Source organism: Drosophila bipectinata, chromosome 3R (genome assembly GCF_030179905.1).
Source record: "Drosophila bipectinata strain 14024-0381.07 chromosome 3R, DbipHiC1v2, whole genome shotgun sequence".
Taxonomy (NCBI): Eukaryota; Metazoa; Arthropoda; class Insecta; order Diptera; family Drosophilidae; genus Drosophila; species Drosophila bipectinata.
Genome location: NC_091739.1, coordinates 4,836,944 through 4,863,772, shown reverse-complemented (window position 1 = coordinate 4,863,772; position 26,829 = coordinate 4,836,944). Strand labels below are relative to the sequence as shown.

The 26,829-nt window shown below is 43.9% G+C and overlaps 1 protein-coding gene across 1 annotated transcript; it reads left to right on the top strand.

The window, feature by feature from the left end:
- The first annotated feature begins 326 nt into the window (after positions 1-326).
- On the top strand, positions 327-26,543 carry Dop1R2 (dopamine receptor 2). Its single transcript, XM_017244555.3, is given in 5 exon segments — positions 327-561; positions 1,217-1,428; positions 16,687-18,337; positions 18,579-18,660; positions 25,643-26,543. Coding segments are annotated over 3 exon segments (2,409 nt in total). The 5' UTR covers positions 327-561; positions 1,217-1,428; positions 16,687-16,895; the 3' UTR covers positions 26,528-26,543.
- Positions 26,544-26,829: the final 286 nt, after the last annotated feature.

Here is a 26,829-nt window from a genome sequence, read left to right as displayed (position 1 = left end):
GCGCCTGCGTGAAAGTGGCTAAGAATTTTGGCGCCAAGCGAACAGCTGAGCAAAAGCCGGGCTCCGGCTCGCAACGAAAGCAAAATGTATTGCCGAACGTGATGCCCACAAAAGTGTGCTACACTCTGGCTAGTTGCAACAAATGTCCGTGCGGATGTGTGGCTGTATGTGTGTGGGTGGGTTAGTACTGTGAAGCTGCTGCTGCTGCTGCCGTACAAGCTGTCAATGGTAGATTCTTGCACACAGAGCTGCCATCATCGTCCTCGGGTGCCGTTCCTTCCAGCTCGTCAGTCCACTCAGCGCTGAACGAAGTCCTTTGCCGAACGCGCTCGTCACTCCAGTGCTGTGAGCCTTCGTGGCAGGTCCTGGTCGCGTGTGTTCTGCTCAGCTTTGTACTTTTCGGTCCTCGGAGTCTTCAAGTGGCGCTTTGGTCGCGTTGGTCTTGTCTCGCGAATTGCCAAAATCGAATTGTTTGTGAATGAATTTCGCGACTCCATTGAATCAGTGAATGAATGAACAACAATTTTTAATAAAAGAAAAACAAAAGTGAATTAATAAATGGTACAAAACAGAACCCCTATTAAAAATTAAAGATTTTTTTATGAGACTTAAATATTAAAAATAATAAACATGGTTTCGTACGATTTGGAAACTCGGTGTAATTTGGACATTATTTAGAAAAGAAAAACGAATTATTCATTATAAACATTTTAATATTTGTTTGTTGATTAAACTTTAAATTGTTCTTAATACTAAACTAAATATAATTTTTAAAATCATAATAATCATCAAATTTATTTTTAAATTTTTTTTCTACATAAAATGATATGTAAATTTTGTTAAATTTGAAACACAGTATCATTTTCATTTAATCTTTTTTTTTTTTTGTAAAATTACCTATAAAAAAAATTTGTTTTATAAAAATACTTTTAAATTTTTGTCGCCCAATTTTTTCCTAAAAATTAAAAATATCCTCAAATTGCCTAAAATTTTTGGAAAATAATAAATCATAATCAAGATACTTAAAAGCTTGTGAAAACTTTACCATATTTTATGAGTTTACCGGAATCTGTAAAATCGAATCAGTTGCTGTAAACGAGTTAACGGAATACCGCACTCGCCCATGTCAGTCTTGGCTTGGGCGGGTTTATCCTTGCTCCGGTTTTGGCCGTCCTGGCTTCGTTAAGTGATTAATCATGCTCGTATATTTTCCAAGTGAAATTCAATTTGGACCGCAACGTCAGTACAGGAACCACAACTGCCGTCCAGGCGACAGCACCATATAAGAAAATAAAGTAAAAAAAAAAAAAGAAATAATAAATAAAACTCTCTGGAAAAATTCAAACAGCAAAAAGGACAACCCCCTTCGGGCGGCAGTTCGATAAAATTGCCAACAAAACTGCATCCTGTCGGCATCGAAAAGTGACGGTGAGTGGAGTTTTCTGCAACTGAAAGCATCTTTGGTTATTATCTCGGAAAATACGATCGAAAACCTGAACAGCATCTCCAAGGAAAAAACAAATTGCCATCGGGCAGGAAATCCAATAAACTTGGCTAAGCGACGAATTAGCCTTTGGGAAGCGATCGAATCTAGTTCCGAGAAAAGTTTGACAGTTTTCTTCTTATTTATTTGGTTCTTTATTTGTTTTGAGCAAATTAGTTGCGTTGCCTTTTTGACCAGCGCAAGCAGGCCACAAACCCAACACACACTCACACAATTTGCCAAGGATAAGCAGAGGACCTTTTTTGTCGAAGAGGTGGGTGGAGGCATGACCGCACAGCGGGAAATAAATTAAGCCCCGAGTGATATTTTTTAGTTTGGTAATTTAAATGTAAAGCAGGGGTACAAAACAGGCAGAAAAAAGTCCCAGAATCGGGGCCAACAAGGTCGACAAGGACGAGGACAAGAACGGTTTGGTTAATCATACGCCATGTCGTCCCGGCTCGAAGCCTCAAGCAGTTGGTCCCACCCCAATGAATTTCCTGTCGTTACCGCCTGTTTTGCATAAATTAGTAAGTTTTTACTTTTGGCCAAGACAGAGTGGCAAGAAGGGAGTGGGTATGCCGTTGGTGGAAAATAAGCCAGGGAAAATAATCAGGACACGAGGCAGGCAACAGCATCCGTCTGTCTGGTAGTTGTCGCCTGCAGCGGGCTTCCCTTCCGCCTGCCATATAAATCAATTTTAATTTAATCACTTTATCGCTCTAATAAATCATGCGCCACTCGCAGGAGTTATGAATGGAGTGGGGGGGATCGCTGGAGGGGGATATAAATGCGGATGCTAATGCTGCCATAGCTCGATTGTTGTTAACAATAAAGCGAAGAACTGCTAACAAAACAAAATTTAAATATCAAGTTGAGGCGGCGGCAGAGTCGAGAGCCAAGACGATGACGGTGACGAGGACGATGACGGTGACAACGCGAAACAAAATAAAAAAACTTTCTTCATTAAAAATTTTAATGACTTTCCCTCTATTTGCGCAAGGTAATGAAAGTCAACAGAGTCACTATGTTTGCACGAGTGTGTGCTCCTGGCACATAAATATTTCACACAATTTTCCCTTATTTTTTAAACGATGCAAATTCTATTCCAAAGTCTTTTGTTTATTTTTATTTCCGTTTTTTCAGGCCTCTCCTCTTTTTTATAGTTTGTAGGATGGGTTTGTTTGGACTGCTCTTATCGTGATTGGCATACAACAATAAAATTCATTACAGTCAATTAATGCTGGAAAATACCATAAGCCCACATCACTCAAAGCCTAACATACATCTTGGCATAAAAGCAAATTCCATTGAATTGACACAGACAGACACAAAACCTGGTTAATTAAGCAGCTCATTCTTGTGCAAATTCCTCAAAACATTTGTTATCGTATTGATTTTATAATTAAGACAAATTCCAGCCAATTAAATCAAATTACTCCCCAAAAGCTTTCGACAGACAGCACACATGACCTGACGCAATAAACGAGTATGTCTTATGGCTGAGGGTCTCAGCCGTAACACCTCAAGGTCCTGGGCTTTCACACTAATAGATTAGCAATTAAATGCCACCCGCCATTAACGGGTAATAATACGCCAGGCTCGAAGGATTCGCTCCGCGCTGGCAATCTGCTCCGGCAGTGTGTGTTTTCTGTTGTTTATGGCACGCCCCCTGCCGTGCACCGCCCACTGATATATGTACACTACGCATAATGACAATAGCTCGCGCCGCACACACAAGTCGTGTTGAAGTTGATAGCCCGCTAAACTATTTATTTGCATATAAATATTTCAGAACCGAGCAAAGGACCCAAAGCTCTAAGAATCTACTTGTATATATATCCTCGTGCATGTAACGGCCCTTGTGTGCTGGTTAAGGAAAATAGAAAAGCCCCATTTGCCAGGCATTTCCTTACAATACTTATAGAACACAGGTAGCAGGGCTTGTAGCTGCGCCGCTGCTTTTGTAATTGAAATAGTTTGCGAATCGGATGTTTATGTGTTCATATGTGTGGTGAGCTGTGCTCGTATGCTAAAAATGCTTTCGATAATACAAAAGGAAATCCATTTGCCACAGCGGAATTGTTTACACACAACACACAAGTGGGAATAAACAGGGAGGCTCGCTCTCGAACTCTGAGAATTGAAATTCTCCAACAAAAATAAGAAAGTTACTGCAATTACAGGAAAAAGAAAATATTGCCTAAAGCTAAAATTCATATTAAAGTTTTTAATTAAAAAAAGTTCCATTCAGATGCAAATGGAATCAGATCCTTAATATCATTTTGCCATTATCCTTACTATTTCGAAAAAGAAAAGCAGAGTTGAACCTGTTCGAGCAATATGAGTATTGCGCTATATTTTAGCCTCATTCATTGATTGCGTAGACAAACAATGAACGAAGCACTTAGGGAACAGGAAACAGGACAATATATTCACAACAGCGCCCACTAACACCCCTAAATCCGCTTTCACATGCTGTTTGCTTAGTGTTGCCGAAACCGAAAATCCCCGATAAACGGTGACGAAACGTCAGGTGGAATAATTCAACATTTCGTGGATGAACGATTACCAGCCACCCCGCTCCCTGCAAATTATAAATAAGGATATGTAGGCGTATCTGTACAGTTTACTGTCGCTGACAGTAGTCCAGCATTTTTCGGGGCTACGCATCGTCGGAGGCTCCTCCATATTTTAAGTACTTACATGATGTGCATTACATTTTATGGCTGTGTGCGGGTAATAAACCAGCGCAAGTGCAATTACCACAAAAGCAACAAAAACGGGTAGAGGCAAGCGGCAATTTGCAACAATGTGTGGCATTGGCAGGACGAGGGGCGGTCGGGGGGCGGGGCACTTAAATAGTTTTGCACATTAGCGCCACACTCGAAAGCTGGCCACGAAAATGGAAGCTGAACAACTTTGTCAGCCATCTTAACCCCAGTTATGATTTAAAAAGAAATAAATATGATTTAAATATTTATGTAGTTTTTTAAAGAAACAGAAAAATGCAGTTTATTAAATATCTTATTTAGAGAAAGAATAATGTCAAGGATTACTTGACACAACTACTTGGTGGCCCTCCAATATTTTGGCCTAAATTTCAAGTGATAGTAGGATCTAGGCTATGTGGCAAGCTATCACCATGAAGGGTTAATTAAAGCGTGCCACAATGTGAGGCCGCTTTAAAGTTCTTTCATCCGAATGTGGGTCCATATGAGTGCTGTTAGCAACGCCCCTGAAAGCATGCAATGCCAAACATTCGAAAACTTTTACACTGCCCGCAGCACATTAATCTTGAAGCTTGTTTGGATATTTCACTCACACTGCGGCTATACGTATTACATATACGAGTATATACGTTTATATTTATCATGGAATGACCCCGTCCAATGCGTGATTATTTGGATTTTGAAAGGTCGCTGTCGCTGCTGCCATAGTCGTCTCGTCGTAGTCGCCGATTTTGTTGAATGTTTTTGTTTCTGTTGGCTTGGCGACTTTCGAATCCCGTCTCAATGGCGGCACACTTGTAACACTAATGAAAATTCCAAATTCCAATGAGCTGTCAGCCACAACACAGCTACTGCTACTGCGACAGCGACGGCAACGTCATCGGCCTTGGCACAATGCCAGTAAATTGGGTCCGAGTGGTCATAATTTCGGTTGCACATTGCCCCTGGTCCGGCCGCCTCTGGTCCTGCCCCTTCATGGGCGGAGAAATTGTAACAAAATGCAACGAACTTGAAATTCCCCACACAAATTCTACAAAATGTAACTGACGCTGGTCCTTTTTCACTGCCTCCCAGATTTTGTTCAATCAATGCACTGCGAAAAATCACTGTGAAATACATAGTTTGAATTTGTATAGATTTTAACAATTATATAATATGGTCTTTGAAATCATTCTTCTTTAAAAGGTTATTCAAATATATATACAAAATAGAAGCCTTTTTCAAGTGTATCCTTTTCAGTTCCTGGGTGTGTTTTTAAAGGTATTGTCTTGGATTGCAGTCAGGATATACGTATGTACGTACATATGGGTGGGTGTGAGTAAGCCTGTGATGGCACTTTACGAATTGCTTTGGCGTATGTGGGCTAAAGGGTCGTTTTGTTAATAACTTATGACAGGCAGCCCAAGACTCACCTGGCCAAAATACACACACACGTGTGCACACACATTGTCGCGCCGAGAGGGGGGCTGGCGGGCCGAGTGGGCTTTGTTTTTGTGGTCGCCCCTACTGGCCAACTGGGGATGATTAATGTAGCAGCTGGAGGACTTGGGCGTTTGGCCAAAAAGGATTGAGGCCTGGGAAATTGATACGGCCGTCAAGTCGGCTTGAAGCCTCAAGGTAAGCCGAGAGAAATCAGACAGTTTCTGTAAAGATACATGAAAATGTGATCCGGCTAGTTATCGTATATGGGAGTGCTAATGAAGAATGCTGCCTCCTTGGGTGACTTTTATTGGGCCGACAAAAGTCTCTCGGCCGTCAAATGGGACTCTATTACTTTGCCGCTCCATTTGAAATTTCCCAAAGGGGCCGCCCTCTGTTGTTCATTTCCATTCCGTTCAGGACCTTAAAAGATCGACCAGAGTGTCGGTTCTGCATTTGCTTAACTAATTCCCAACACGTGCTGTCACTTAGAACTGTCCCTTCATTTTTTCCCCATTTCTCGCTTGAACTTGCGGGTCCTGAACTTTAGGCCTTCCAAGAATCGGAGGCTTACAATTTCAAGAAGCGCCAGTTCAATTGGTCTAATTGACTTTTTTCTTTTTGGCGGCGGCGGGTAAAAGTTTTCGGTACGCCCACCCAACAACAAGAAGAATTAACAGCCAATAATCGATGAAGTGGCCTGGGTCTTGCTAATCTAAGCCGCCCAGCCACCTCATCCCCACTTTCTCTTCACTTCGCTCCAGAAATTATGCCACAAATTTAAATTGCCACATGGATGCGGCGGGGAGGAGGCCTGCCCCGGGGGCCGAGATGCTCAGCGACAGCGAAATTAAACGAAAATCGTAATAAATTGCAAAAAATTTACGAAAATTGGCTTGGCTAGGGACGGCACACTTTACAAACAGCCAGAAATGGGCAATGGAAACTTTCTGAATTGAAAAATTGAAAATAATGAATGGCACGCACACACCCAAAGTACAAACACAAAGACTCAGTACACCCACAGACAAATATCAGCGGTATGAGAGGGATACATACACTCAGGAGAATTAGGGAAACATTTTCTCAGCAATTTGAATAATAGGAAATAATTCAAAAATCATACTATTTGGTTTAATGTAATATTTAACAGATACTACTCTCATGCTACTATTCTCATAAACCTTTCCCTTATAAAAAATATATATACCCTAAGTTCTCACTGTAGATACAGATTCAGACACTCGCTAAGCGCAAAACGCTCAAAATTACAGCTACAAATAAAATTTGCAGTAAACTGCGTGCTTGACACGCCTCTTCCCTCTGCCACGCCCCCTTCCTCTTGCCCGACCTCTCCACTCCGGCTCCCCCTTGGACCCCGTGGGCGATGCGACAGATTTGAATGACAATTCGCCGGTGGCAGCCACAGAGGGGGAGGTGTTAGATGATTCTCCTGCCCCCTTCGTTTTGGTGTCCTGATGAGGTTGGATGGATGTAGATGCGTGTTTTCCTGCTACTGCCTTCCTGCTACTGCTGCTGGTACCGTTATGATGCGGAAAACCAGGTGGACCACGGCGGAGAAGTGGGTGGCAGGCAAGCCCCCGGGGCAGGGAGTTGGGAAGGCCTACGACGGCGCGAGTCGCGCTCAGGTATTTAAATTCATTTTCATTTCATGCCAAGGATAGACATCTCGCATTTGGCCTCTTTCTGGCGCGGAAAAGGGGCCAACAAGGAGGAGGGAGTTTTCAGAGCGAGAGCTGTGACCTAGGTGGGGGAAGAGGGCTTATGAAAATGATGTTCTCCTGCAAATTATTACACCAAAATTAAAATAATATTTCTCATGATTGCAAATAGCTCAGCCAAGCAGATTTTGCGCCCCCACCATGCCCCAGACCCTGTTTTGTTTTTGGCCACCCACTCCCAGGCCCACTGCATATACATTCCATCCATAAATACACGAATAAATAAATATACATATTTATATTTCTAATTTTCACCTTTTTGTTTGGTTCTACCTCCGGCTTTTGGCTAACGCCGGCTGCTTTTTGTGCAGCGTTTGCTCAGTTGGCTTTTAATACTCGTATATATGTATATATTTTATACGTATTATTCTCGCCCCGCCGCCAAGCTTTAATAAACTGCCTGAGTTGGCACAAAAAGAGATGGCTAAGGAATATTGCCGGTGACTATGAGCAATTTTCATTTCATTTTTTATTTCGCCGCCGAACGAAATGAGAAATACTGAAAACTGTAGCGTACTTTAGTCCGTATTACAGTATTTTTGCGGGTGGTACTGGGCGGTGGGGCCATTGTGGGTGGCATTCGGGGTAGATGGAATACCAGGTGGGTGGGCAGAATCGTTTCCCTTAACTAATTATCTTGAAATGAGTTTTCGCAGCCACCTACCTCGGCGGTTCGCGGCGCAGTCTTAAGTTGTCTTCCGCAGTTTGCAAAATGTCAGCTGGCAGTATATAGTGTCGGTATGTGAAATATCCTTGCCTCGGCTTCCGTGCAGCGCCAGATTGCCATTTAATGTTAATTTTGTGACTTAATTAGCCATAAAATAAATGTAATAGTGTGTGTGTCCCCGACCAATGGGAACTTAATCAACTGCAGGCATGAGGAAACCGTATGTTGCATGACTCCGATGTGGGTCCGCATCTTAACCCACTTCTGAATACTGCATGCTCGCACCATTTCCAGCATGCTAATGTGCACTTGATTAGAATGTCACTCGGAAGCTCTGAGAGCTTTGCTTTGCTCCTGCCCACACGCAGTGTTCTGGCCAGGCCGAGATGTCCATGTCCCGATTAAAGTAAAAACTGGCACAAACACGATAAGCCGCCGGCCCAGAGATTTTCCAAAGCAAAGTGGCCAAGGCCTCCGGCTGTCTGGAATAACTAAGTATGGTACATGGAGAAATCCACTGGTGGAGTGCATTATGTGCCGACAGGACTTGCGTGCAGGATATCCACAGCATGACGTTTATTGTATAAATCATTTTAGTGTGGAGTATACAGAGGTCAAAATTTAAAGAATATATACATTCTGAGTCTAATTTAAAAAATATTTGTTTTTAAATTTTAAATCCGGGTTTCATTTTAAAAGAAATAAAGTATTCCAACTTCTTGGGAACATTGTACCTTGGGTAATCATACGGAAATTTCTCTTATAACTCTATAGTTATACTCTCAGCTTATTTCAGTGTACTTAGGACTCCCAATTGATATACTAAACCACACGCCCACACAGATATTGCTGGCAAATTATTCGTAGAAAATTGTTTTCCCCGGCAGCCAGCAAATCAAAATTGATACGAGCCAATAATAAAACTATAAGTGGCCGTTTTGCGTGGCCATTAGGAACAGTCGATAAGTGAGACATTTCAAGGAAGAAGAGACAAAAAAAAAATATGTATATATAGGAAAAATAAAGTAATGTAGTCCGTGTCATTGTCTTTCTATATTCATCTGCCGGAGGACAACTCCTTGTGTCCTTTGTCTTTGCCGCCTTTGCTTTTCTTTTTCCTTTGGGCCCTTATCTTCCTTGGCTGCGGCAGCGGTAGCGGTAGCGGCAGCGAGTCCTGCGTCAATATTTCAGCTCGTCTTTGACAGGACCCGCTGATGAATTCGCTTTTACTTACTTTTTTTTTGTGGTGGATGCCTCATACCCCTTAACGACGTGACTTTTGCCATCTTGTTATTATATCGAAATTATCCGGGCTGCAACTGGAATTGTTTCACAGCCACACGTGCCGAGGCCATTTGGGAATTGGTATTGGTATTCGTCTAAGCAGTGTTGCCAAGTTGGCTTTGTGCCAAAATCGAGATCCCAAATAGAATATGATTGGTTTACTCTTGGAAAGCAACAACTTATCTTTGTTTAGTTCGGAGGAATAATGTTCCAAATTATGTAAATATTAATTTAAAATATTCGTAGGCCAATTATTAAAATATGAACATCCTTCGCATCGCTGGCGGATTCTTGGACCCATATCCGTTTCCGGATTGAAACTGAAATTCGGGACGGCCATGGCGCGTGTAGACAATTTGTAATTTTCTCATATTTACTGGAGGATTCGCTGACAGAGTTCTTTATGTTATTATCATATTAGGCACCGCACTCACATATCTCATTTGGCCATGTGACTGGAATTCATTTCCCAACGCGACTGTCCCTCGAAAATTATGCAAAACCCTTAAGTTTTTTGGCAATCGGATGACTCCCTCCCACATTCCCAGATTTCCCAGAAGTTCCTACATTCGAGCGCCTTGATATGATACATTTTTAATTTATTACCCCATGGCTTTTAGGAGCCCGATGCTCATTGAGCTGCCTCATTCGGAATGTGAGGAGTTGTTTCGTCAAAGGGAAACTTTGGGCGCCGCTAATAAAACTCATGCCAACTCATCAAAAACTAACTTTAAATATGTCCTTTGGGCCCCCAAGGCTGTCGTATCCTAGAGTATGTGGCAGCAGCAAATGAAATGAGTGCGTGCGTGCGTGTTCTCATGTCCTGAAACGGAATGAAAGGAAGTAGTCTGGGGGCGGAGATTACAGTAAAGCAAACCTATATCCTTGGAGTCACTGGAGCAGAAGTCGAGAGGAGTTAGAGTTTGTTAGTTTCCCGACTATGGATTCGGGGAAAAACTAGCACAGCAAACGGAATACAAGAGCAGGACCAAGCTCACTAAAATTGTAAACATTTCAAACTTCCGCAGACTGCAGCTTCCCCGAGTTGCCAACAAATTAATCATAATCCGAATGCCATGAACTCAGACTCGTGGCTTGGGCTGTATTGATTTCAAATTATGCAAATATTTGGTCAAATGATTCGCTCATGTGTGCAGAGCTCGACAGCTCACGAGGTTTGGATTTGGATTAGTTGGCAATTTTTTTCCGTATCCATGGAATGACGTCAGGTTATCGGGTTTTTAGCTGATTTCTTTTGCATTTCGTTTTACATTCCATGGCCGGTATAAGCTCGCAACTGTCAGGACATTCCATGTTTGCCGCATGTCCGTTCGTTAACTTCATTTGTCAGGACACAGTGGACAGTGAGAAAAAATAACCAGTGTCAATAAAAACAGCTTTTAAAAGCGAAATAGAAATGTTAACAAACATAAATAAATAAGCAAGTTTCCTATTTAGTTTCTCAGAGTTTCTTGTAAACAAAAAGTACAACTTGTTTACTACTATGTATAACTTTTTCCCTGTGCCAGAACATATCCCAAGTTGTTTCGATCCACTTCCCATTTGTGACAATATTTAATTATTAATCACGACATGATGTGGAGCGGGTTGGCAAGATGCTGGTTGACATGCTGCGCTGGGGTGGCAGGCAACATGTCGCATGAGCAATATGCCACTTAAAGTAATGCCCAATGCTCGATTGGCCCGCTGACAGGCGGCAGACGCTGGTATCAGTGGCCAGGATGCCTGGTTGCCAGGATAAAGCCTGGATGTTTTCGTTGTCATTCACCTTGCTGCCAGTGGTTGTTGCCTTGGCTATTTGTTGTTGCTTGTCGCTCTGTCCAATCATTATTCATTGCGTGACAAGCGCGTTAAATGTGTCTCTGCCGGTGAGCATGTGTGAGTGTGTGAGAGTTGGCAATAACTTTTAACATGCCAAAGGTATTTCCGCAACAATAACAACAGTTTGCGCACGAGAGCCAAGGGGGGAGTCTACACTCGAAAAGGAGTTTGGGAAAAATTTCAGGAAATATAAAGTGATACATTAGTTCTATAAGATGCTTTGTGCATTGAATTAATCATCAATAATTAAATAACGTATTTGCACCTTTGCCTCTAAAAATGGGATGTACGACCGATATACATATCACGTATACGCACTGTTGCCCCAAAAATCTTGAATTTTCAAATGAATTATACTCATCAAAGACGTTAAAAGTATCAGAATATGAAACAAAAATACAATGTGTTCCTTAAGCTTTATAAAACTAAGTTTCCGACTTAAAATGAACATTTCCTCTCATCAGAACATAACGTATACGCCCCGTGGCCCTTAAAAAAAATCGCTCCAATTATTTATTTAATTTATCATCCAAATAACAATAATATTTCAAGTGCACAATTTGTTTATACTATATGTACAATTTTCGTGCTTTCACCGTTTTTTGGGTGCCAATCGTGAAGGGAAGACTTTGAGCTGTCGATTCTGTCTGTGTGAGCCACAAATTAATGCCAGCCATTATCGTGGAATCCACTTTCATGCCGGCCACCACTGCTGTCCTTATTTGTCCTTGATTGCCTCAAACAACGAAAGCCAAAAGGAATAAAAAAAAACACACACCAGCTAAGTCTAACCGAAAAAACAAAAGGCAGAAAAAAGCGGTGACGACCCCTAGGCAGGATTGTTTCATTTGATTTCTGTTTGCTTTCGCTAGATTCCTTGCGTGCCATGACACTCCGCAACCGGTGTAAATATTTGTGACATAATTAAGCAGCCCAGCGACATGGCACCGCCGGGAACTGGAGGGGAACTTTGAGAACCGGGGACCCGAAGGAGTGTTATCAAATCAGTTGGAGGGGAGCAGCACAAGTTGCAAAGCCGAAAATAAAGCAAACATCGGCCGCTTTGAATGGAGAGCGTTTTTGCCACGCGCGTGATTAAATTTCATTTGTGGACCCAACCAAATCGGAACCCAACTGGCTCGCTGAGTGACTGGCTGAGTCCTGAGACCTTAGTCCTTAACTCGCTGTATTTACCGTCGTTTTAGTGCCTCGCCGCACTCGGGTTAGTAGAAAAGAAAAATCCCCCGCCCATCTCCGATTCTCCCCAGAGTGCGTGTGTTTGACTTGGATTCGCATTAAGATTGTCAAAGATTTGGACGCCAGTGGGGAGCCACTCGAACCTTTCACCCCGCCATCCTCACCATCTCTGTCAGGCCACTTTCACTTTGTTTCGCTTGGCTTACCTGAAAATGCCGAAAACCCTGAAAACGCTCTGGGAGCAATTTGGAAGATTTTAGGCAGCGATTTATCGCTCAGCTCCTGAGTGGGTGCCACCGATACTTACCGCCAGATAGCAGTCTATATTCCGCCTGCTCGCCTCAAGTTAATTTGAATACAAACGCCGTCAAAAAAAGAGGAGAGCGAAAAGGTTGTTCAATGTCACCGTGACTGTTTTCGGTTTTGGGTCTCAGTTCTTCTATCTGGTCTATGCCATGCGATTCCAATTCCGTGATAGTGCACGAAATTAATGGATGTTGGGGATCCGAGGCCTACATGCACATGTCGGTACTTGGCTGTCTTTTTATCGACATGAACAACAATGGCAGCACCACTAATAAATTCTGGCATTAGGCCTCCTTTCTCTGGCGGGAGTGGGGCGTGGCACGTGGGGCTATATGACTTGACATCAGGGGAGTGATTCGACGGGCCGTAAAAACTCTATTGCCTACTTAGCGGAACAGTTGTTGAAGCTCACCGGAGATACAGTGAAGCGTCCATTAAACCATAATAGTTTGCCTCTAGTTGCCTAGTTTTTTGAATGAAAAAGTTATTTTTTTTCAAAAGTTCTATTCCAAAAAAGTCTATGCTAACTCAAGCTTTAAACAACCTTAAACAGACTCTTATTTGTTTAATAATCTCGCTTCAAAACTTAAAGCCAATTGTCATAAAGTTTCTTCCCCAGCTAGAATTAAAGATAAATTTGATTTTGCAAAGTCCTGGCCGAAGAAGTTTGACTGTTCTTGAGTCGAGTCCCCTATTTCCCTAAGCTTTTCTTTCCTTTTTTTTGTTTGGTGCCAGTTGGCAGGCAATTTCAATAAACACATCGCCTGGCTGGGAAGTTTTAATAATTCAATAGGCAACAATGCGACATGGAAAATCGCTTCATATAATTACGGCTCACATAAAAATTCAACAAATGGCCGGCGGCGAGCAATCGGAGCACTTTATTGAATGTCAGTTGGGCCGGAATGGCTGTTCTTGTTGTTTTGACTTCCATTTAAATTCACAGACTGTTATTGCAGCTGACATAGAAATAGAAACATTCAAAGACACCGATACACAGAATCAGATTCAAACCCACAATCGCAGACAGGGCACGCTTGCCAAAAATGCCAAATGGCCGAGAGCGGAATCTGTGGTCCCATACTGGCTGAAAATGTAAAATGTAATGCTGTGATTTTACTTGATTTGATGCTGCATCGGGTCTCCGTCCCGAATCCATTTCAATTGTGTACAGCAAGCTTCACATTACAGTGCACGGAATTAATTTTGGGCGCACCGAGAAAGGACCCATGGGTTCGCTTGAAATCGAAATACTCTCTACGACACATTTATGAATTTCATGTCGAAATTACGAACTAACTCTGCTTGGCGTCGCATGCATGCTGATCACGATTTTGCCGACCGCTTTTCCTGGAAATCACTCCCTTTCAGTTTCGAGTTGGCAAACATCTCGGCCAAGTTAGTATACCCGCATACAAATGCCGGCGACGAGGAGACAAGCAGCCTGCAAGCATTTTGCTTAACTTTCATGAGGCCATTCAATGACTTAACCATTTCCATTTCGGTGCCCCTGCGCTTCGCCCTTTTTCAGCCCAGCACGCACACATCAAAGCACCACACAACGTTCGGCTAACTGAAAAGGGTCAAAAGGTTTTTCACACATATACAAATTGCTGGCCTGGTCGAAAGCATTTTGCATAGAGGCTGGCCTGGCGTTCAGCCAGCAACCTTAAAGGTTGCCTCAATTAAATTTCTCGGCCCAGACACAAAAAAAAAGCCTGGACCCCAAAAGGCTGTCGGGCACCGCCCACGCATTCATATGAATTTCGTCCTTCCACGAAGAAAAAATTGCATTAAATAAATAATTGCCAAAGAAAAATAATCACAAAATAAGAGGAAATCATGGTAGTTAGATATTATTGCTTAGGAGTTCAAATAAATCAAAACCGGACTGAGATTGAAGTAATCTCTTCCCCAAAATCGAAATTAAAGTGATAGGTATTTGGCATATTTTCATAATTTGAAGATATTTCTTTCTCCAAGTGTAGTTCATATTTTTTCTTGTTACTCATTTGGTTGGCCTGTTTTTATGTCGGCTCACATTCTGACTTACTGCACATCAACAGCCTCATCAGGCTGTCGGGTAAGTGAAAAAAATGTTTTTGCTTTTTTAGCCAGTGCCAGTGTGGCTGAGAAATGTGCCAGGAAATTGTGCTAAACAGCTCAACAAAAAACGCAGAAAAGACGATGTTTCTGTTTCAGCACTGTGGCTAAAGAAAACATAAGCCATAAACGTGTCAGCCTTGGCTGGAGAACCCTGGACTCTGTTTGGTTAGGCTCTGGGGCGGGGTGGCGAAACACCAGTGGGTGTGGGGTTATGAGGGGGTCGATAAGCCAACAACAGCCGGGAAGAGAATTTATGGCATGCAAGCAGCGCGCGTACGCGACCCGGAAATGAGCAGAAGGAATGGGGCACGAGGCGCCGCCAGCTCTGCTCGATTGGGTACGGACCAGGCCGAAAGCAGAGAAGCTGCTTTCTTCCCGGCCTGGCTCTGACAGGTGATAATCAGACCCAAGAACACGAACATGAACATTATATAAAGCAGAATATTGCCGGAAAACAAATGATTCAAAGGCCGATGAAAGGAGGAGAAAAGTGTAAATGAAGCCACATTTTAAAGCCGTTGACGTTGACTGGTTACATAAATGTCAGATATATATAGGTATATTTAAAAAGTTTTTGATTGCTGTTTAGAATAAATATTTAAAGGGTTTTGTAGAAACAACATCCACAAGCAATGGAATGCTTTGACAAATATCTTGAGCTAGAGTTTATAGAATATTTAGTCCGGCAAATACTCACATTAATTTAATGTCCTTTTGTTTAATTACAAATAAGAAATCCAATCCCGAAATGCAACCTTTGAGTGAATGGCAACGACAAGGCAGCAAGGACGTTGCTGCATTATTGCGGCCGGATTCTGAGAAATCCTCGAAGCGCAACGATAAGGAGCAGCCAGTAGCCAGTGCAATCCAGACTGGAAACAGTCGCAGCCTGTTTACATTAAGCACAGAGCTTAGCAATCAACTTGCGCTGACAGGAGCAACAACTCTTGAATAATGCGCCTCACAGTTGTTGACTTCCTCTGTCAAATTCCGGTGACAAAGGCAGCAACTTCCACTTTGTCATCCGGCCCGCTGCCCGCCGTCTTCATTCCCGATTCCTGTCCTTGGAGTCTTCGAGTTCGAGTTCCTAGTGGTCGCACGCTTGACTTCCTGTCATCCCTGGCACTTGAAATGTAATTTAATTTGTTTATTTGTGTGGCGTACACACTCACATACCCAGCTCCTCCACAGATTCACCAAGTATCCCCCAGTGAGCCGCTGAGCTCGTGGCAACTGCCGTGTCTGCTTGCCAATTAATTGTGCACCTCTCGGGCTGCGGCGGCCTGCCTGGTGGCAGGTGAACGCTGCCCGATCTCGAGGCAGCCCAAAAAATCCCCTAATTAATGTGTTTGTTTAGCTTTTGTGCCTCGGAAATTTGCTTAACTCGATTACCTGTGGATGCGAGTCAACATTTTAATTGAATGAAATTTATAGCTGGCGCTGCGAGCGATTCAATTACAATGGCTTCATTAGAGACAAAGTCTCGCCAAAAAGTTTTTGGCGCCGAAAAACGCAAAGGTCTTATCACATCACCCGAAAGTTGATTAAATATTAAAATCAAAACTTGGTCCTAACCTGCTTCATTATGAAGTTTGAGTCTGAAAAGAAAATGTAAGTTCTTTGCTTAGAGAAGTTGCCACACAAAATTATTAAAATCATGATTATTATTTTAAAACGCATTTTATTTGGAAAAATATTATTAAAACAGGGACTACCGAGCCCGTCAAAAGTTACATGATTTTTCATCAGAATTCTGGCTTTCAGAATTTAAAACAAGTGACTGAAATTTATAGACGTCATTTTTTATGGCCACTCTGCTTGAAATGGGTTAAATTAAGACTTTCTACCAAGTTTGGCCTGATTCCATTGTGCTCATCCGAATCTGTATCCTTTTCTTTTCGTCGACAGCCTGGCAGCCCGGCGGCGAGTCCTGGCCAAGGACGTGAAGATGCGCTTCATTAATTTGGCTGGCAGCCGCAGACTGTCTGTGGAAAATCAGCTGCAGCAGAAGCAACAGCAGCAGGACGAACAGGAGCTGAAACAGGAACAGGATCTCAAACAGGAACAGGGACTCGCGTCAGCTGCACTGACACAGCATTGAATTGCATTCCGCAGAAATGGTGGAGGACAATGAGTCGCCGGAAGCGGAAGGAGCCGTCCCCCTGTTGGCCCTCCTTCGCGGAGATGGTTTCAATCAGAGCCAGGCCCAGATTCTGGCTCAAGTCCCAACTCAGATGCCTCCCTTTTTCGGCAGCTACAATATATCCGAGGATGTGTACTTCTACTTCAACGGTGCGCCCACAAGTACGGAACTGGCACTCGGAGGGGCGGGAGCACTCAATGCCAGCAGCACCACCTTGAGTCCCACGACGAGCGGAGTGGGTTCCTCCACCACACCGGAACCGGATCTCTCCGAGTTCCTGGAGGCTCTGCCTAATGATCGAGTGGGGCTGTTGGCCTTCTTGTTCCTCTTCTCGTTTGCCACCGTTTTTGGCAACTCTCTGGTTATATTGGCCGTCATCAGGGAGCGGTACTTGCACACGGCCACCAATTACTTCATAACCAGCCTTGCGGTGGCCGACTGTCTAGTAGGTCTGGTGGTCATGCCCTTCTCCGCCCTGTACGAGGTGCTGGAAAACACGTGGTTTTTTGGCACTGACTGGTGCGACATCTGGAGGTCCTTGGACGTGCTCTTCAGCACAGCCTCAATACTGAATCTGTGCGTGATCTCCCTGGATCGATACTGGGCCATCACGGATCCCTTCAGCTACCCCATGCGGATGACCGTAAAGAGGGCCGCCGGTCTGATAGCCGCCGTTTGGATTTGCTCCAGTGCCATCAGTTTCCCGGCCATAGTCTGGTGGCGAGCGGCGAGGGATGGGGAAATGCCGGCCTACAAGTGCACCTTCACCGAGCACCTGGGCTACCTGGTCTTCTCGTCGACGATCTCGTTCTACCTGCCGCTCCTGGTCATGGTCTTCACCTATTGCCGGATCTACAGGGCGGCGGTGATCCAGACGAGGTCTCTGAAAATCGGCACCAAACAAGTCCTGATGGCGTCCGGAGAGTTGCAACTCACCTTGCGGATCCACCGTGGCGGCACCACCCGCGACCAGGCCAATCAGGTGGCAGGAGGAGGTGGCGGAGGAGGAGGGGGAGGTGGATCCCTCAGTCACTCGCATTCCCATTCGCACCACCATCATCACAATCACGGCGGAGGCACAACCACCTCCACTCCGGAGGAACCCGACGATGAACCTCTATCCGCTCTTCACAACAACGGACTGGCCCGTCACCGGCACATGGGCAAAAACTTCTCGTTATCCCGGAAGCTGGCCAAGTTCGCCAAGGAAAAGAAAGCGGCCAAGACGCTGGGCATCGTGATGGGTGTGTTCATCGTGTGCTGGTTGCCCTTTTTCGTGGTCAACCTGCTGTCCGGATTCTGCATCGAGTGCATCGAGCACGAGGAGATCGTCTCGGCGATTGTGACTTGGCTGGGCTGGATAAACTCCTGCATGAATCCTGTCATCTATGCCTGCTGGAGCAGGGACTTTCGCAGGTATGTAATGAGTCAAATGTGCCACGAAAATGAGCATAGTATTTGTTGGAATATTTTAATAAAATTACAAGAGATAGTGGCTTTAAGTTGTAGCCTTAAAGTATCTCCATGGACGCCACATTCGGGTAACCACAAGATATATCTAAACTCAACTACAAGCTATTTGATTTAATTCTGCGTTTTTGTGGCTTTTGGCTTAACCTCCGCCTGTCCTGCTCCTTTTAACTGGCTTCCTTTCCAGGGCCTTTGTGCGACTGCTGTGTATGTGCTGTCCTCGAAAGATCCGCCGCAAATACCAGCCCACGATGCGGTCAAAATCACAGGTGAGTTGCCCCGTTCCCCCTGAAGATGTATACCATCCATTTCAGCCGACGTCGATTTGTGATACTCCTTCTCTTATTCACGGTCTGGGTGGAGTTATTGAAGTTTTGTCGGTGCATCGTCTGTTTTTAGGGGCCTCCACTTTTGTATGCTCCAAATACGAAACTCAACGAACGGCCAAATTAATTTACAAATTTAATGAATATGCATACAGGAAAAAAACTGACATTTACCACTCGAGGTGCCCCATAATCCCCCCGTAGCACCCACCGACTTCCGTTCACACATGGCAGACAACCATGAAAACTTCCTGACATCCGCCCCGGACTCGTTCTCGTCCTCGCCCCCAGACACACCACACACATCCGTGCATAAATCATCTGGCGGCGCATCACTCAACCTGTCGACCCCACAACCCCTTCCTGATTTTAATGAATCATTTTCTAATGTTTGGCAACTCTGACTGCACCTAAAAAGGACTCGACCTGAAATTAGAGCACTGCGCCCGTGGGTGGCAGGCTATATTATAGTCCCTCGGGTACGGCATGTCAATATAGCTGTAAGTAATTACCCCTGAGCTGTAGTCACGTGTTTGGCTTGGAAATACAGTCGAACTTGTCTAACTTGAACTTGTCCAAGTTTTACGGCCAATGTTGCAAAGTTGGCTCTTGAATTGCCACACAAACTACTTTAAGAAGTTTGGTTTATAAAGACTTGAGTATAAAAGCAACAAGAAAATCTTAAGCCAATCTTAGGCTAATGTGAAAGTTTAATACAAAAATAAAAGATGTAATAGATGATGGAAGAGCAAGTTATTTTTACTCTTAAATAGATAATTGTGCTGAAAATGTTCCTTGGTATAAAGCTTTAAGGATAATTTAACCAGGACTCAATTCGAACCTCAAGTAACTTCCAATCAGCCAGTGACACTTTAAGACCCACTTGTTCAAAAATAGATCGCCTGGCCTCAATATACGCTAAATTTAGTTCATGTCATCAGAGCCCTAATGTCATTACCGTGTCGTCCCACACAAAGCACCCATATATTTTTACATTTACCTATATAGTATCGTGCCGTCTGGCCTGGTATCGAGCTGATTGTGATTCTGGCCGCGTTTTGCGCGTCGTTCTTGGTTTTTGCAGAGATTCGCGACCCGGCGGTGCTACTCAACCTGCTCGCTGCACGGCATTCAGCACGTGCGGCACAATTCCTGCGAGCAGACTTACATATAGTTTAGCATAGATTTAGTTGACAATGATTAAGGCGCCCTCGTCCACGTCCACGACCACGCCCACCTCCGACCCCTGTCCCGTAAGTCAATGGCAAGGTAAGAGACTTGTGTCCTGTATTCTCATTGTCTGCCTGTCTGGCTCACTCTCTCTTCTGTCTCTGTCTGTGTCTCTGAGCCACTGTCTGTGTCCTTTTGCTGTATTTTTTCTAAAAGTCACTTACACACTCTGATGAATGGAGAAAGGGAGGGGAAGGTCCTTGGGGAGAACTATCACAAGCACCCTTCCCCCTTCTCCGTTCTCAGAGCCTCGGTTTTGCATCTGTTACTGTTACTGGTGCTGTTTGCTGTTTGTTGCCTTCTCTGTCTGTGACAGCTGCTGTCTCACTTGCTCACAACTGTTTGTTGACTTTCCATGGCATTGTTGTTTGTGTAACATCCTTAAATTTCCGTTTTCATCCTGGTGTGTTCCTGAAATCTCTGGCGATTTGAAAACAATACTATTAGCGCCTAAAGGTATGCAATGAAATTTGTTTAGTTGATGTTTGTATCAAAAACTAAAAATCAAAATTATAAACTCTACTAAGAACTCTGATCTTGACATTTAAAATAAAATAAAACCCTTAGGGCCATCGTCAAAAATGTTCACAGATTTTGGGAACACCCTAGGGCGTTTGTTTTGTTAGTTTGCTTTCTTTGCTGCAAGGAAACACGAAAACAGAACTCTGATTCACGCACCTGTTGAATGTGTTGCACCTGTACCCGAAACAAGCACACACACAATTACACACGCACACTCTTTACAGAGATGTCCACCCACGACTACAAAAAACGAGTCCCTGAGCCCTGTATCTGTTTGATGGTGTTGCTTTTTTGTATGTTGTTGAAGACAAGCCGGGAAGAAAAAAGAAAACAAAGTAACACGGAAAAAGTAAAAAGAAAAACGAAAGTTTTCACAAAGTCTCCTCCGGATTCACAAGCACACACACACTCGTATAAGCGGTCAGGATACAATGTGTCCTTTCAACGTTTTTGTCACCGCTTCCGATTTCGCCCCTCATGTTCTTGCTCCTGTTGATATTGATGTTGTTATTTTTGGCGTCGCTCCTCACAAAAGATTTTCCCAGTGTACACAATGGCGAAACAAGAAAAACCTGAAACACAAACTCCCTCTCGCCCATAAAGTGTTTGTTGATCTTTTTATACCAGCTCCTGGCAAAGAAAAGAAAGGAAAATTGTATTGGCAGATGAAAGAAGCTTAATATATAGTCTGGCTCAGGTTTAATCTGCTGCGATGGGGTCATTATTAAAGTGTTTAAAGCCGTCAAGTATTATCAGAAAAACTATTCAAAACAAAGTCAATGCTTTCTTTCAGTGCAGGGCTTTTGCGCGTTTTTAATAGGATTGAAGAAAGGGTTTTTCTTTTCAAGTTCTCTGTTTATTATTTTTAAATTTATAGTTTTTGGCTGGCTGTGGAAATGGACGGCCTTGTTGACCTTCTTTTCGGTTTTTTCTCATTCGGGACCACCATCTGAGCCATGTTTTTCGGCAGCTGCCTAGCGGGAAACGGTATACGGGGAGTCACGCACACTCGATACTTGAGAAATGTTATCAAGTGAACCATAAACATTTTTTGCACTTAAAAATTTCCAACTCAATTTTCGCCTCGGCGATAAGCGCACAAGCACACCCCACGACGCACACACCACATGTAATTGTATTGATGAAAATGTTATTTACAGCAATCAACAGTCAATATGTGTCTGGCCAGGATGCGGATGTAGGAGGGCACTGGGACCCGGGGTATAGATGGATTTTTATGCTCGTGCCTTTTCCGTATCCGTATCCGTTCCATTCGATTTTTGGGGCTTTTCTTTCTCGATGTGTCTGTCATCATATCAATTACACCCAAGAGCATGCCAATTTATTTGCCAAGAGTTTCCACAGCCAATTGAAAGCGCTGTTTGCGCTGAGCGTGGGCTGGGTCGACCAAAGAAATTGAGTTTATCCTTGAACATTCATATTGGCCAGGTACAATTTAAAAAATAAAAGGCAGTTCAATTTAAAAATTTACCTTGTGTTATACCTTTGTTCCGGAAGAAATAAGTAAGCCCTATGGAATAGTAACAATAGGACGAAAAATATCACGTATACGCCCTGTTTAGACATTCTAAGCACATATTTCTAATCATTCTAAAACATATTATTCACTTAATCACGTAAAAACAATTTAGCAAAACTATTTATATAAATAAGTAATTAATTTCTCATTCAAATGCATATTGCAACAATTTCCCCAGCTGGCAGGCTGTTTGCGGAATGTCTAATTTATGGCAGGTCCTTGCCTTCTGCTCGACAAATGAGGCGACTTCCGGCATTTGCAATTTGCCAGCAGTACGACAAATGGAAATGGGCTTTGGTCAAAGTAGGATATTGCAGGCGTGTGGTTTAGAGCCACCGAAAGCACCCAATTCCGGGCCACTGTTGCCCCATCTTTGCGCCACCTCAAGCACATTGTGGTCAGCCGCAAGTTGCAGATGCCTGTACGCACACATGAAAGTGCTTCTGCGACTGCGGCAAGTCTCCCAGGCCGACACTTTAAAATTAACTTCACCAAAGTTTCATTCAACTTTAATGCCGCCACACCCACACCCGCACTTTCGCATGCACACTCCGAGCCGGTGATTAATCGGCACAGTGAAGTCAGTGGGTGGCCTGACATTTGGGCCAACTGTGACCACCCACTAGTTCTCCTAATGAGCCGTAAAGGAATCCCCACACTCAGAGGCACATCAACTCTGAAACACACTTTCCACTCGTCTGCCATCCCAGCCAATTTGCATAGCATTTTGACATGCATAGAGAAAATTGTTTGTGATTCAGGTTCATAAACTTTCAATCAAGAAAGTTCAAAATTTCATTAAATAATTTAAACAAAACACAAGCTTTTCCTTAAGTTGAAGCTTGATTTTATTCTTTTCGAAATAAAGACCATTTTCTCAGTGCATACCAGCCAAGATGTTTTGATTGAAAATTTCAGCTAGTCCGACCTAGCTCACACAAATTCTCGAATACAGCTCGCCCATTCGCATACACAGCCTACGATTTGGGAGCCCCCCTTTTTAGCATAAATTTGTAAGCTTGTAAAACCGGAATTTGTGATTCTGACTGTTTGCAGAGGAAGCCGCTGGCCAGCCTGAGGCCAGGACCCGCATCGGAGCTCCTTCGCTTTGGGGCCTTCGAGTAGCCAATCGAGAGTGCAGAATATCCCAGTGGCAGGCAACTAATTCTGATACCTTTAAATTACATTCAATAATCAATACCTAAGCGAATGCATCCAAATAAATTGTTTATTGCGGCTGCCAAAATTGCTTATAAGTCTGCTGCTGTTTCCGCTGCTATAATCGCTGCTAATTGCATCATTTATTGGTCGATCGCTTTGGACGATTTGGGAGAACAAAGCCAAATTGAATTCGAAAACAAAATTGTTTAACCGATTAATCAAACTGATTTCATTCCACGTCGCCGGCCAAAATTCACTGAGGCAAACTAAATGGAACAATAATCAAGGAAATACCCATCTATGCCTATGCCTGCTTATATATGTATAGAAATCCGTAATATATAGAGTCGATAATGGCTCATTTCTTGGGCAGAACGAACATCAAAATGTAATTTACCACAAATGTTGAGCAAACATCAATTATCCCTAATTGACTGTGAACGTGAAATTAACGTTTATAATTATGTGACAGAGCCGTTGAAGCGGAAGTCCGAGTTCCACAGTCCGTGGGAATTCGTGTTCTTGGCCATGTAACTTTTAATGTCCCTGTGGCCGAGGGTCCTGGCTAAAATTGGGTGTCTGGGTGGTATTTGCAGGGCATTTGTGACAGTCATCGGGGCAAGGTCGCCGCTTAACCGCCCAAGATAGGGTGCCCGAAAAAGCTTAGCCTTTTCGAGAAGATTTTGAGGTTGGCCCAAGTCGGGGTCCGTCGACCCCGGAGGGGTTTATTGAGTGCCAGGCAATAAATTACCAAAAGAGGGGCGTGGCCGCGAACAAGTTCGTGTGCGAAAAGGCCCTCTCAGAATTTGACGGTTCCAATGACCTTTGGCCGGAGCACGGTAGGCAATGTAAGTGACAAGCCCCTGGGCGGTCTCATGAGTCACAAAAACACAGTAATGATAAAAGTTTTGTGCCTAGAACAAAAATTCGGATAATGTGGTCATATAAAAATAATACAAATTATTAAAGAGGTTTCTAAAAAGGTTATCAATTAAAAGGCTTGAAAAAAAAAGTTTGGAACTATTTAGAACTATTGAACCTAAATCAAGAAAAATATTTCTAGAATTTAAATGATATTGCTCTTGGCCCAGACGCCCTGGGTTATTTTTGGATCCCGGGGGGAGGGCTATAAAAATTGCAAATTACCCAATTGCCTGGGGCGTCTGCTAAGCGGGCCATCCGGTCTGGCTCTTCAATTATTTAAGCTAATTGCGGCCGCACTCCGAAAACCAGCCGACCACTCGGCGTATACGCAATGTAAGTGCTACGCAAATGGGCGTGGGGGGGATTTTAGAATTTTATACGAGCTCAAGAAGGCGCCCGTCCATAAGCCCGTAATTGAATTGGCAAACCAAAGACGATGTGGGTTTGGGGGTGGTAGGAGGAGCGAGGGAAATCCGGTTATGAGGCGATAGAAGAAAAGCCAGCCACTTGCAAAATGCAAGGACCTCCTCCAGATGGAAAAATTCTCCATGGGCACTCGGAATTCCCTTAAACGCACACACTCACAATATAAAAACCACCACCCACTTACACATGCTCACAAATTTGGTTAATGTTGTTATTGTTATTATTGTTTGCTTTGGTCCTGGCCCAAAAGGAAAAAATATCCTAAAAAGGATATTCCTCGAAAGCCAGAAATTGGAATTTCAACTACCGCTTTTCGTTTCCAATTTTTTCATTCCTTTGTTGTTGTTATGGCTGTTTGTTGTTGCTCTTTTTCTAGTTTTTCTTTCTTTTGGAGCCCCTCTCTTTCTACACTCATTGTTTTTTGTTATTTTCAATCATGCATTTTGCTTTGACTTTTACTGCATCCGAAAAAAAGACTGGGTAGAACGGGAGAAATTCAAGAGAAAATCTGCCAGCAAAGCCGCAACAGTTTCTTCTTATTGCTGTTGTTGTTCTTCCGCCCCTCTGCCCCCCACGCCCACAGCCCCCCAATTTGCCGTTCTTGTTGTTGTTATTGTTGCTCTGGCTGATGCTGTTCCTGTTCATGTTGTTGATGTTGTTGTTGTTTCACTATGTTGCTTTGTTGCTGTTGGCTGCTGATGCTGCGTTGAAACGGCAAAATTGTTTACAGCCACCACCCACACCCGCCCACACAAATACAGAACACTGCCTGCAAATTGTATGCAAACACTTGAAACGGAATAAGACAACAAAATGTTAATTAAACGCTTTTCTCGCCTCTCTGTTTTACCTCTTTTTCTGTCTCATCCTCTTTGTGTGTGTGTCTCCTTTGTTTTGATTCTCTTTCGATCGTCTCTGTTTATTTTTGATCTGCTTTTGTTTCTATTTATTCTCTATTCCATTTCCTATATTTACTATTTTCTTATTCCCAACTTTTGTTATGACTTTCTCTCTTCTTTGACCTTGTAATTTAATTTCCGGTTTCCATTATTTCCGGTATTATGTGCATCTCTTTCTTTTCCTTTCCTTTCTTTTGTTTTCTTGTTCTATTTTACAAAATAGTGTCATGTGGCTGCCGCCATGGTGGCCGCCTCCACATCCTTCGGCTACCACTCGGTGAACCAGCTGGACCGCACGCTCATGTGACGTCAGCTGAGCAGTTGCAGCACCTGCAGCGGTGGCAGCAACTGCGGCGGCTCCAGGTCCGCCCACCACCAGCACCACTCCTCCGGAACGCCGACACCCTCCTCGTCGCAGCGATCCTGCACCAGGTGCCAGAGCTTCCATCGCCATCATCATCGACCCCGACGCCGCAGCTCGGGGATGCAGCTGCGGGGCGACTACAACTCCACATCGGCGGTGAACAGTGCGGTGGCCAAGACGATTGTGACGATCACGGCGCCGCCAGTGGCAGCTGCCTCGGCCAGCTCCCTGCACCTTGGCGGTTCCGGTCCCGGAAATCGGCGTACCTCGGTGTCCACGCTCACCATAGCCTCGGTGCCGCCATCCCTGAGTGGAGCAGGGGGTTCTGTGAGTGCGGCCAATACACCGCTGGCCCCAAGCTTGAAGGCCTTGACCTCGGGTCCTTCCAACTCATCCGGTCACCACGTGTCCTTCATGCCTATGGCGGGTATGAAACGTCTGCGCAGCTCCAACTCATCACTGGGCTCACCCACTGCGATAGGTGGCCCGGGTCCAGACACTACTTCGGCGCCCTCGCTCATCGACGCCGTCGAGGAGCCGATGAATCGCAACCACCACCACCGGATCCTCGAACAGTGCCAGAGCGTCCAGAGTCAGATCACCACGCTGGGAGATGTGGAGGACGACGACGAGGACACTGACAGTGGAAGCGATAGCATCGGTCCGGCCCTGGTGGAGACCCAGCCACAGTTGGAGAGCCAGCCAATGGAGGTCACCAGTTCCTCCAGCTCCTCGGTGAAGTAAGGTCAGCCTCCAAACCAAAAACGCAAATCATTAGCATTAGAAATCGAGTCAAACAAGGTTTTTTGAGGATTCTACTAATGGGAGAAGTCCTGTCATAAATCGGCGATTGTAAGTTACATTTAAGACAAAAGGATATAATAAGTTTTGGACAATTTTTCATGAGGCTCATGGTTATCCAATAAATGTAAATGTTTTGTTTAAATAATGATCATGAACTTCTATATGTTTTTTGCCATTTAAAGATAAGAATTCAGATAGTTTCCTGTATAGAAGTTTTTTGTTTCCCATTAATCGGATTAAAG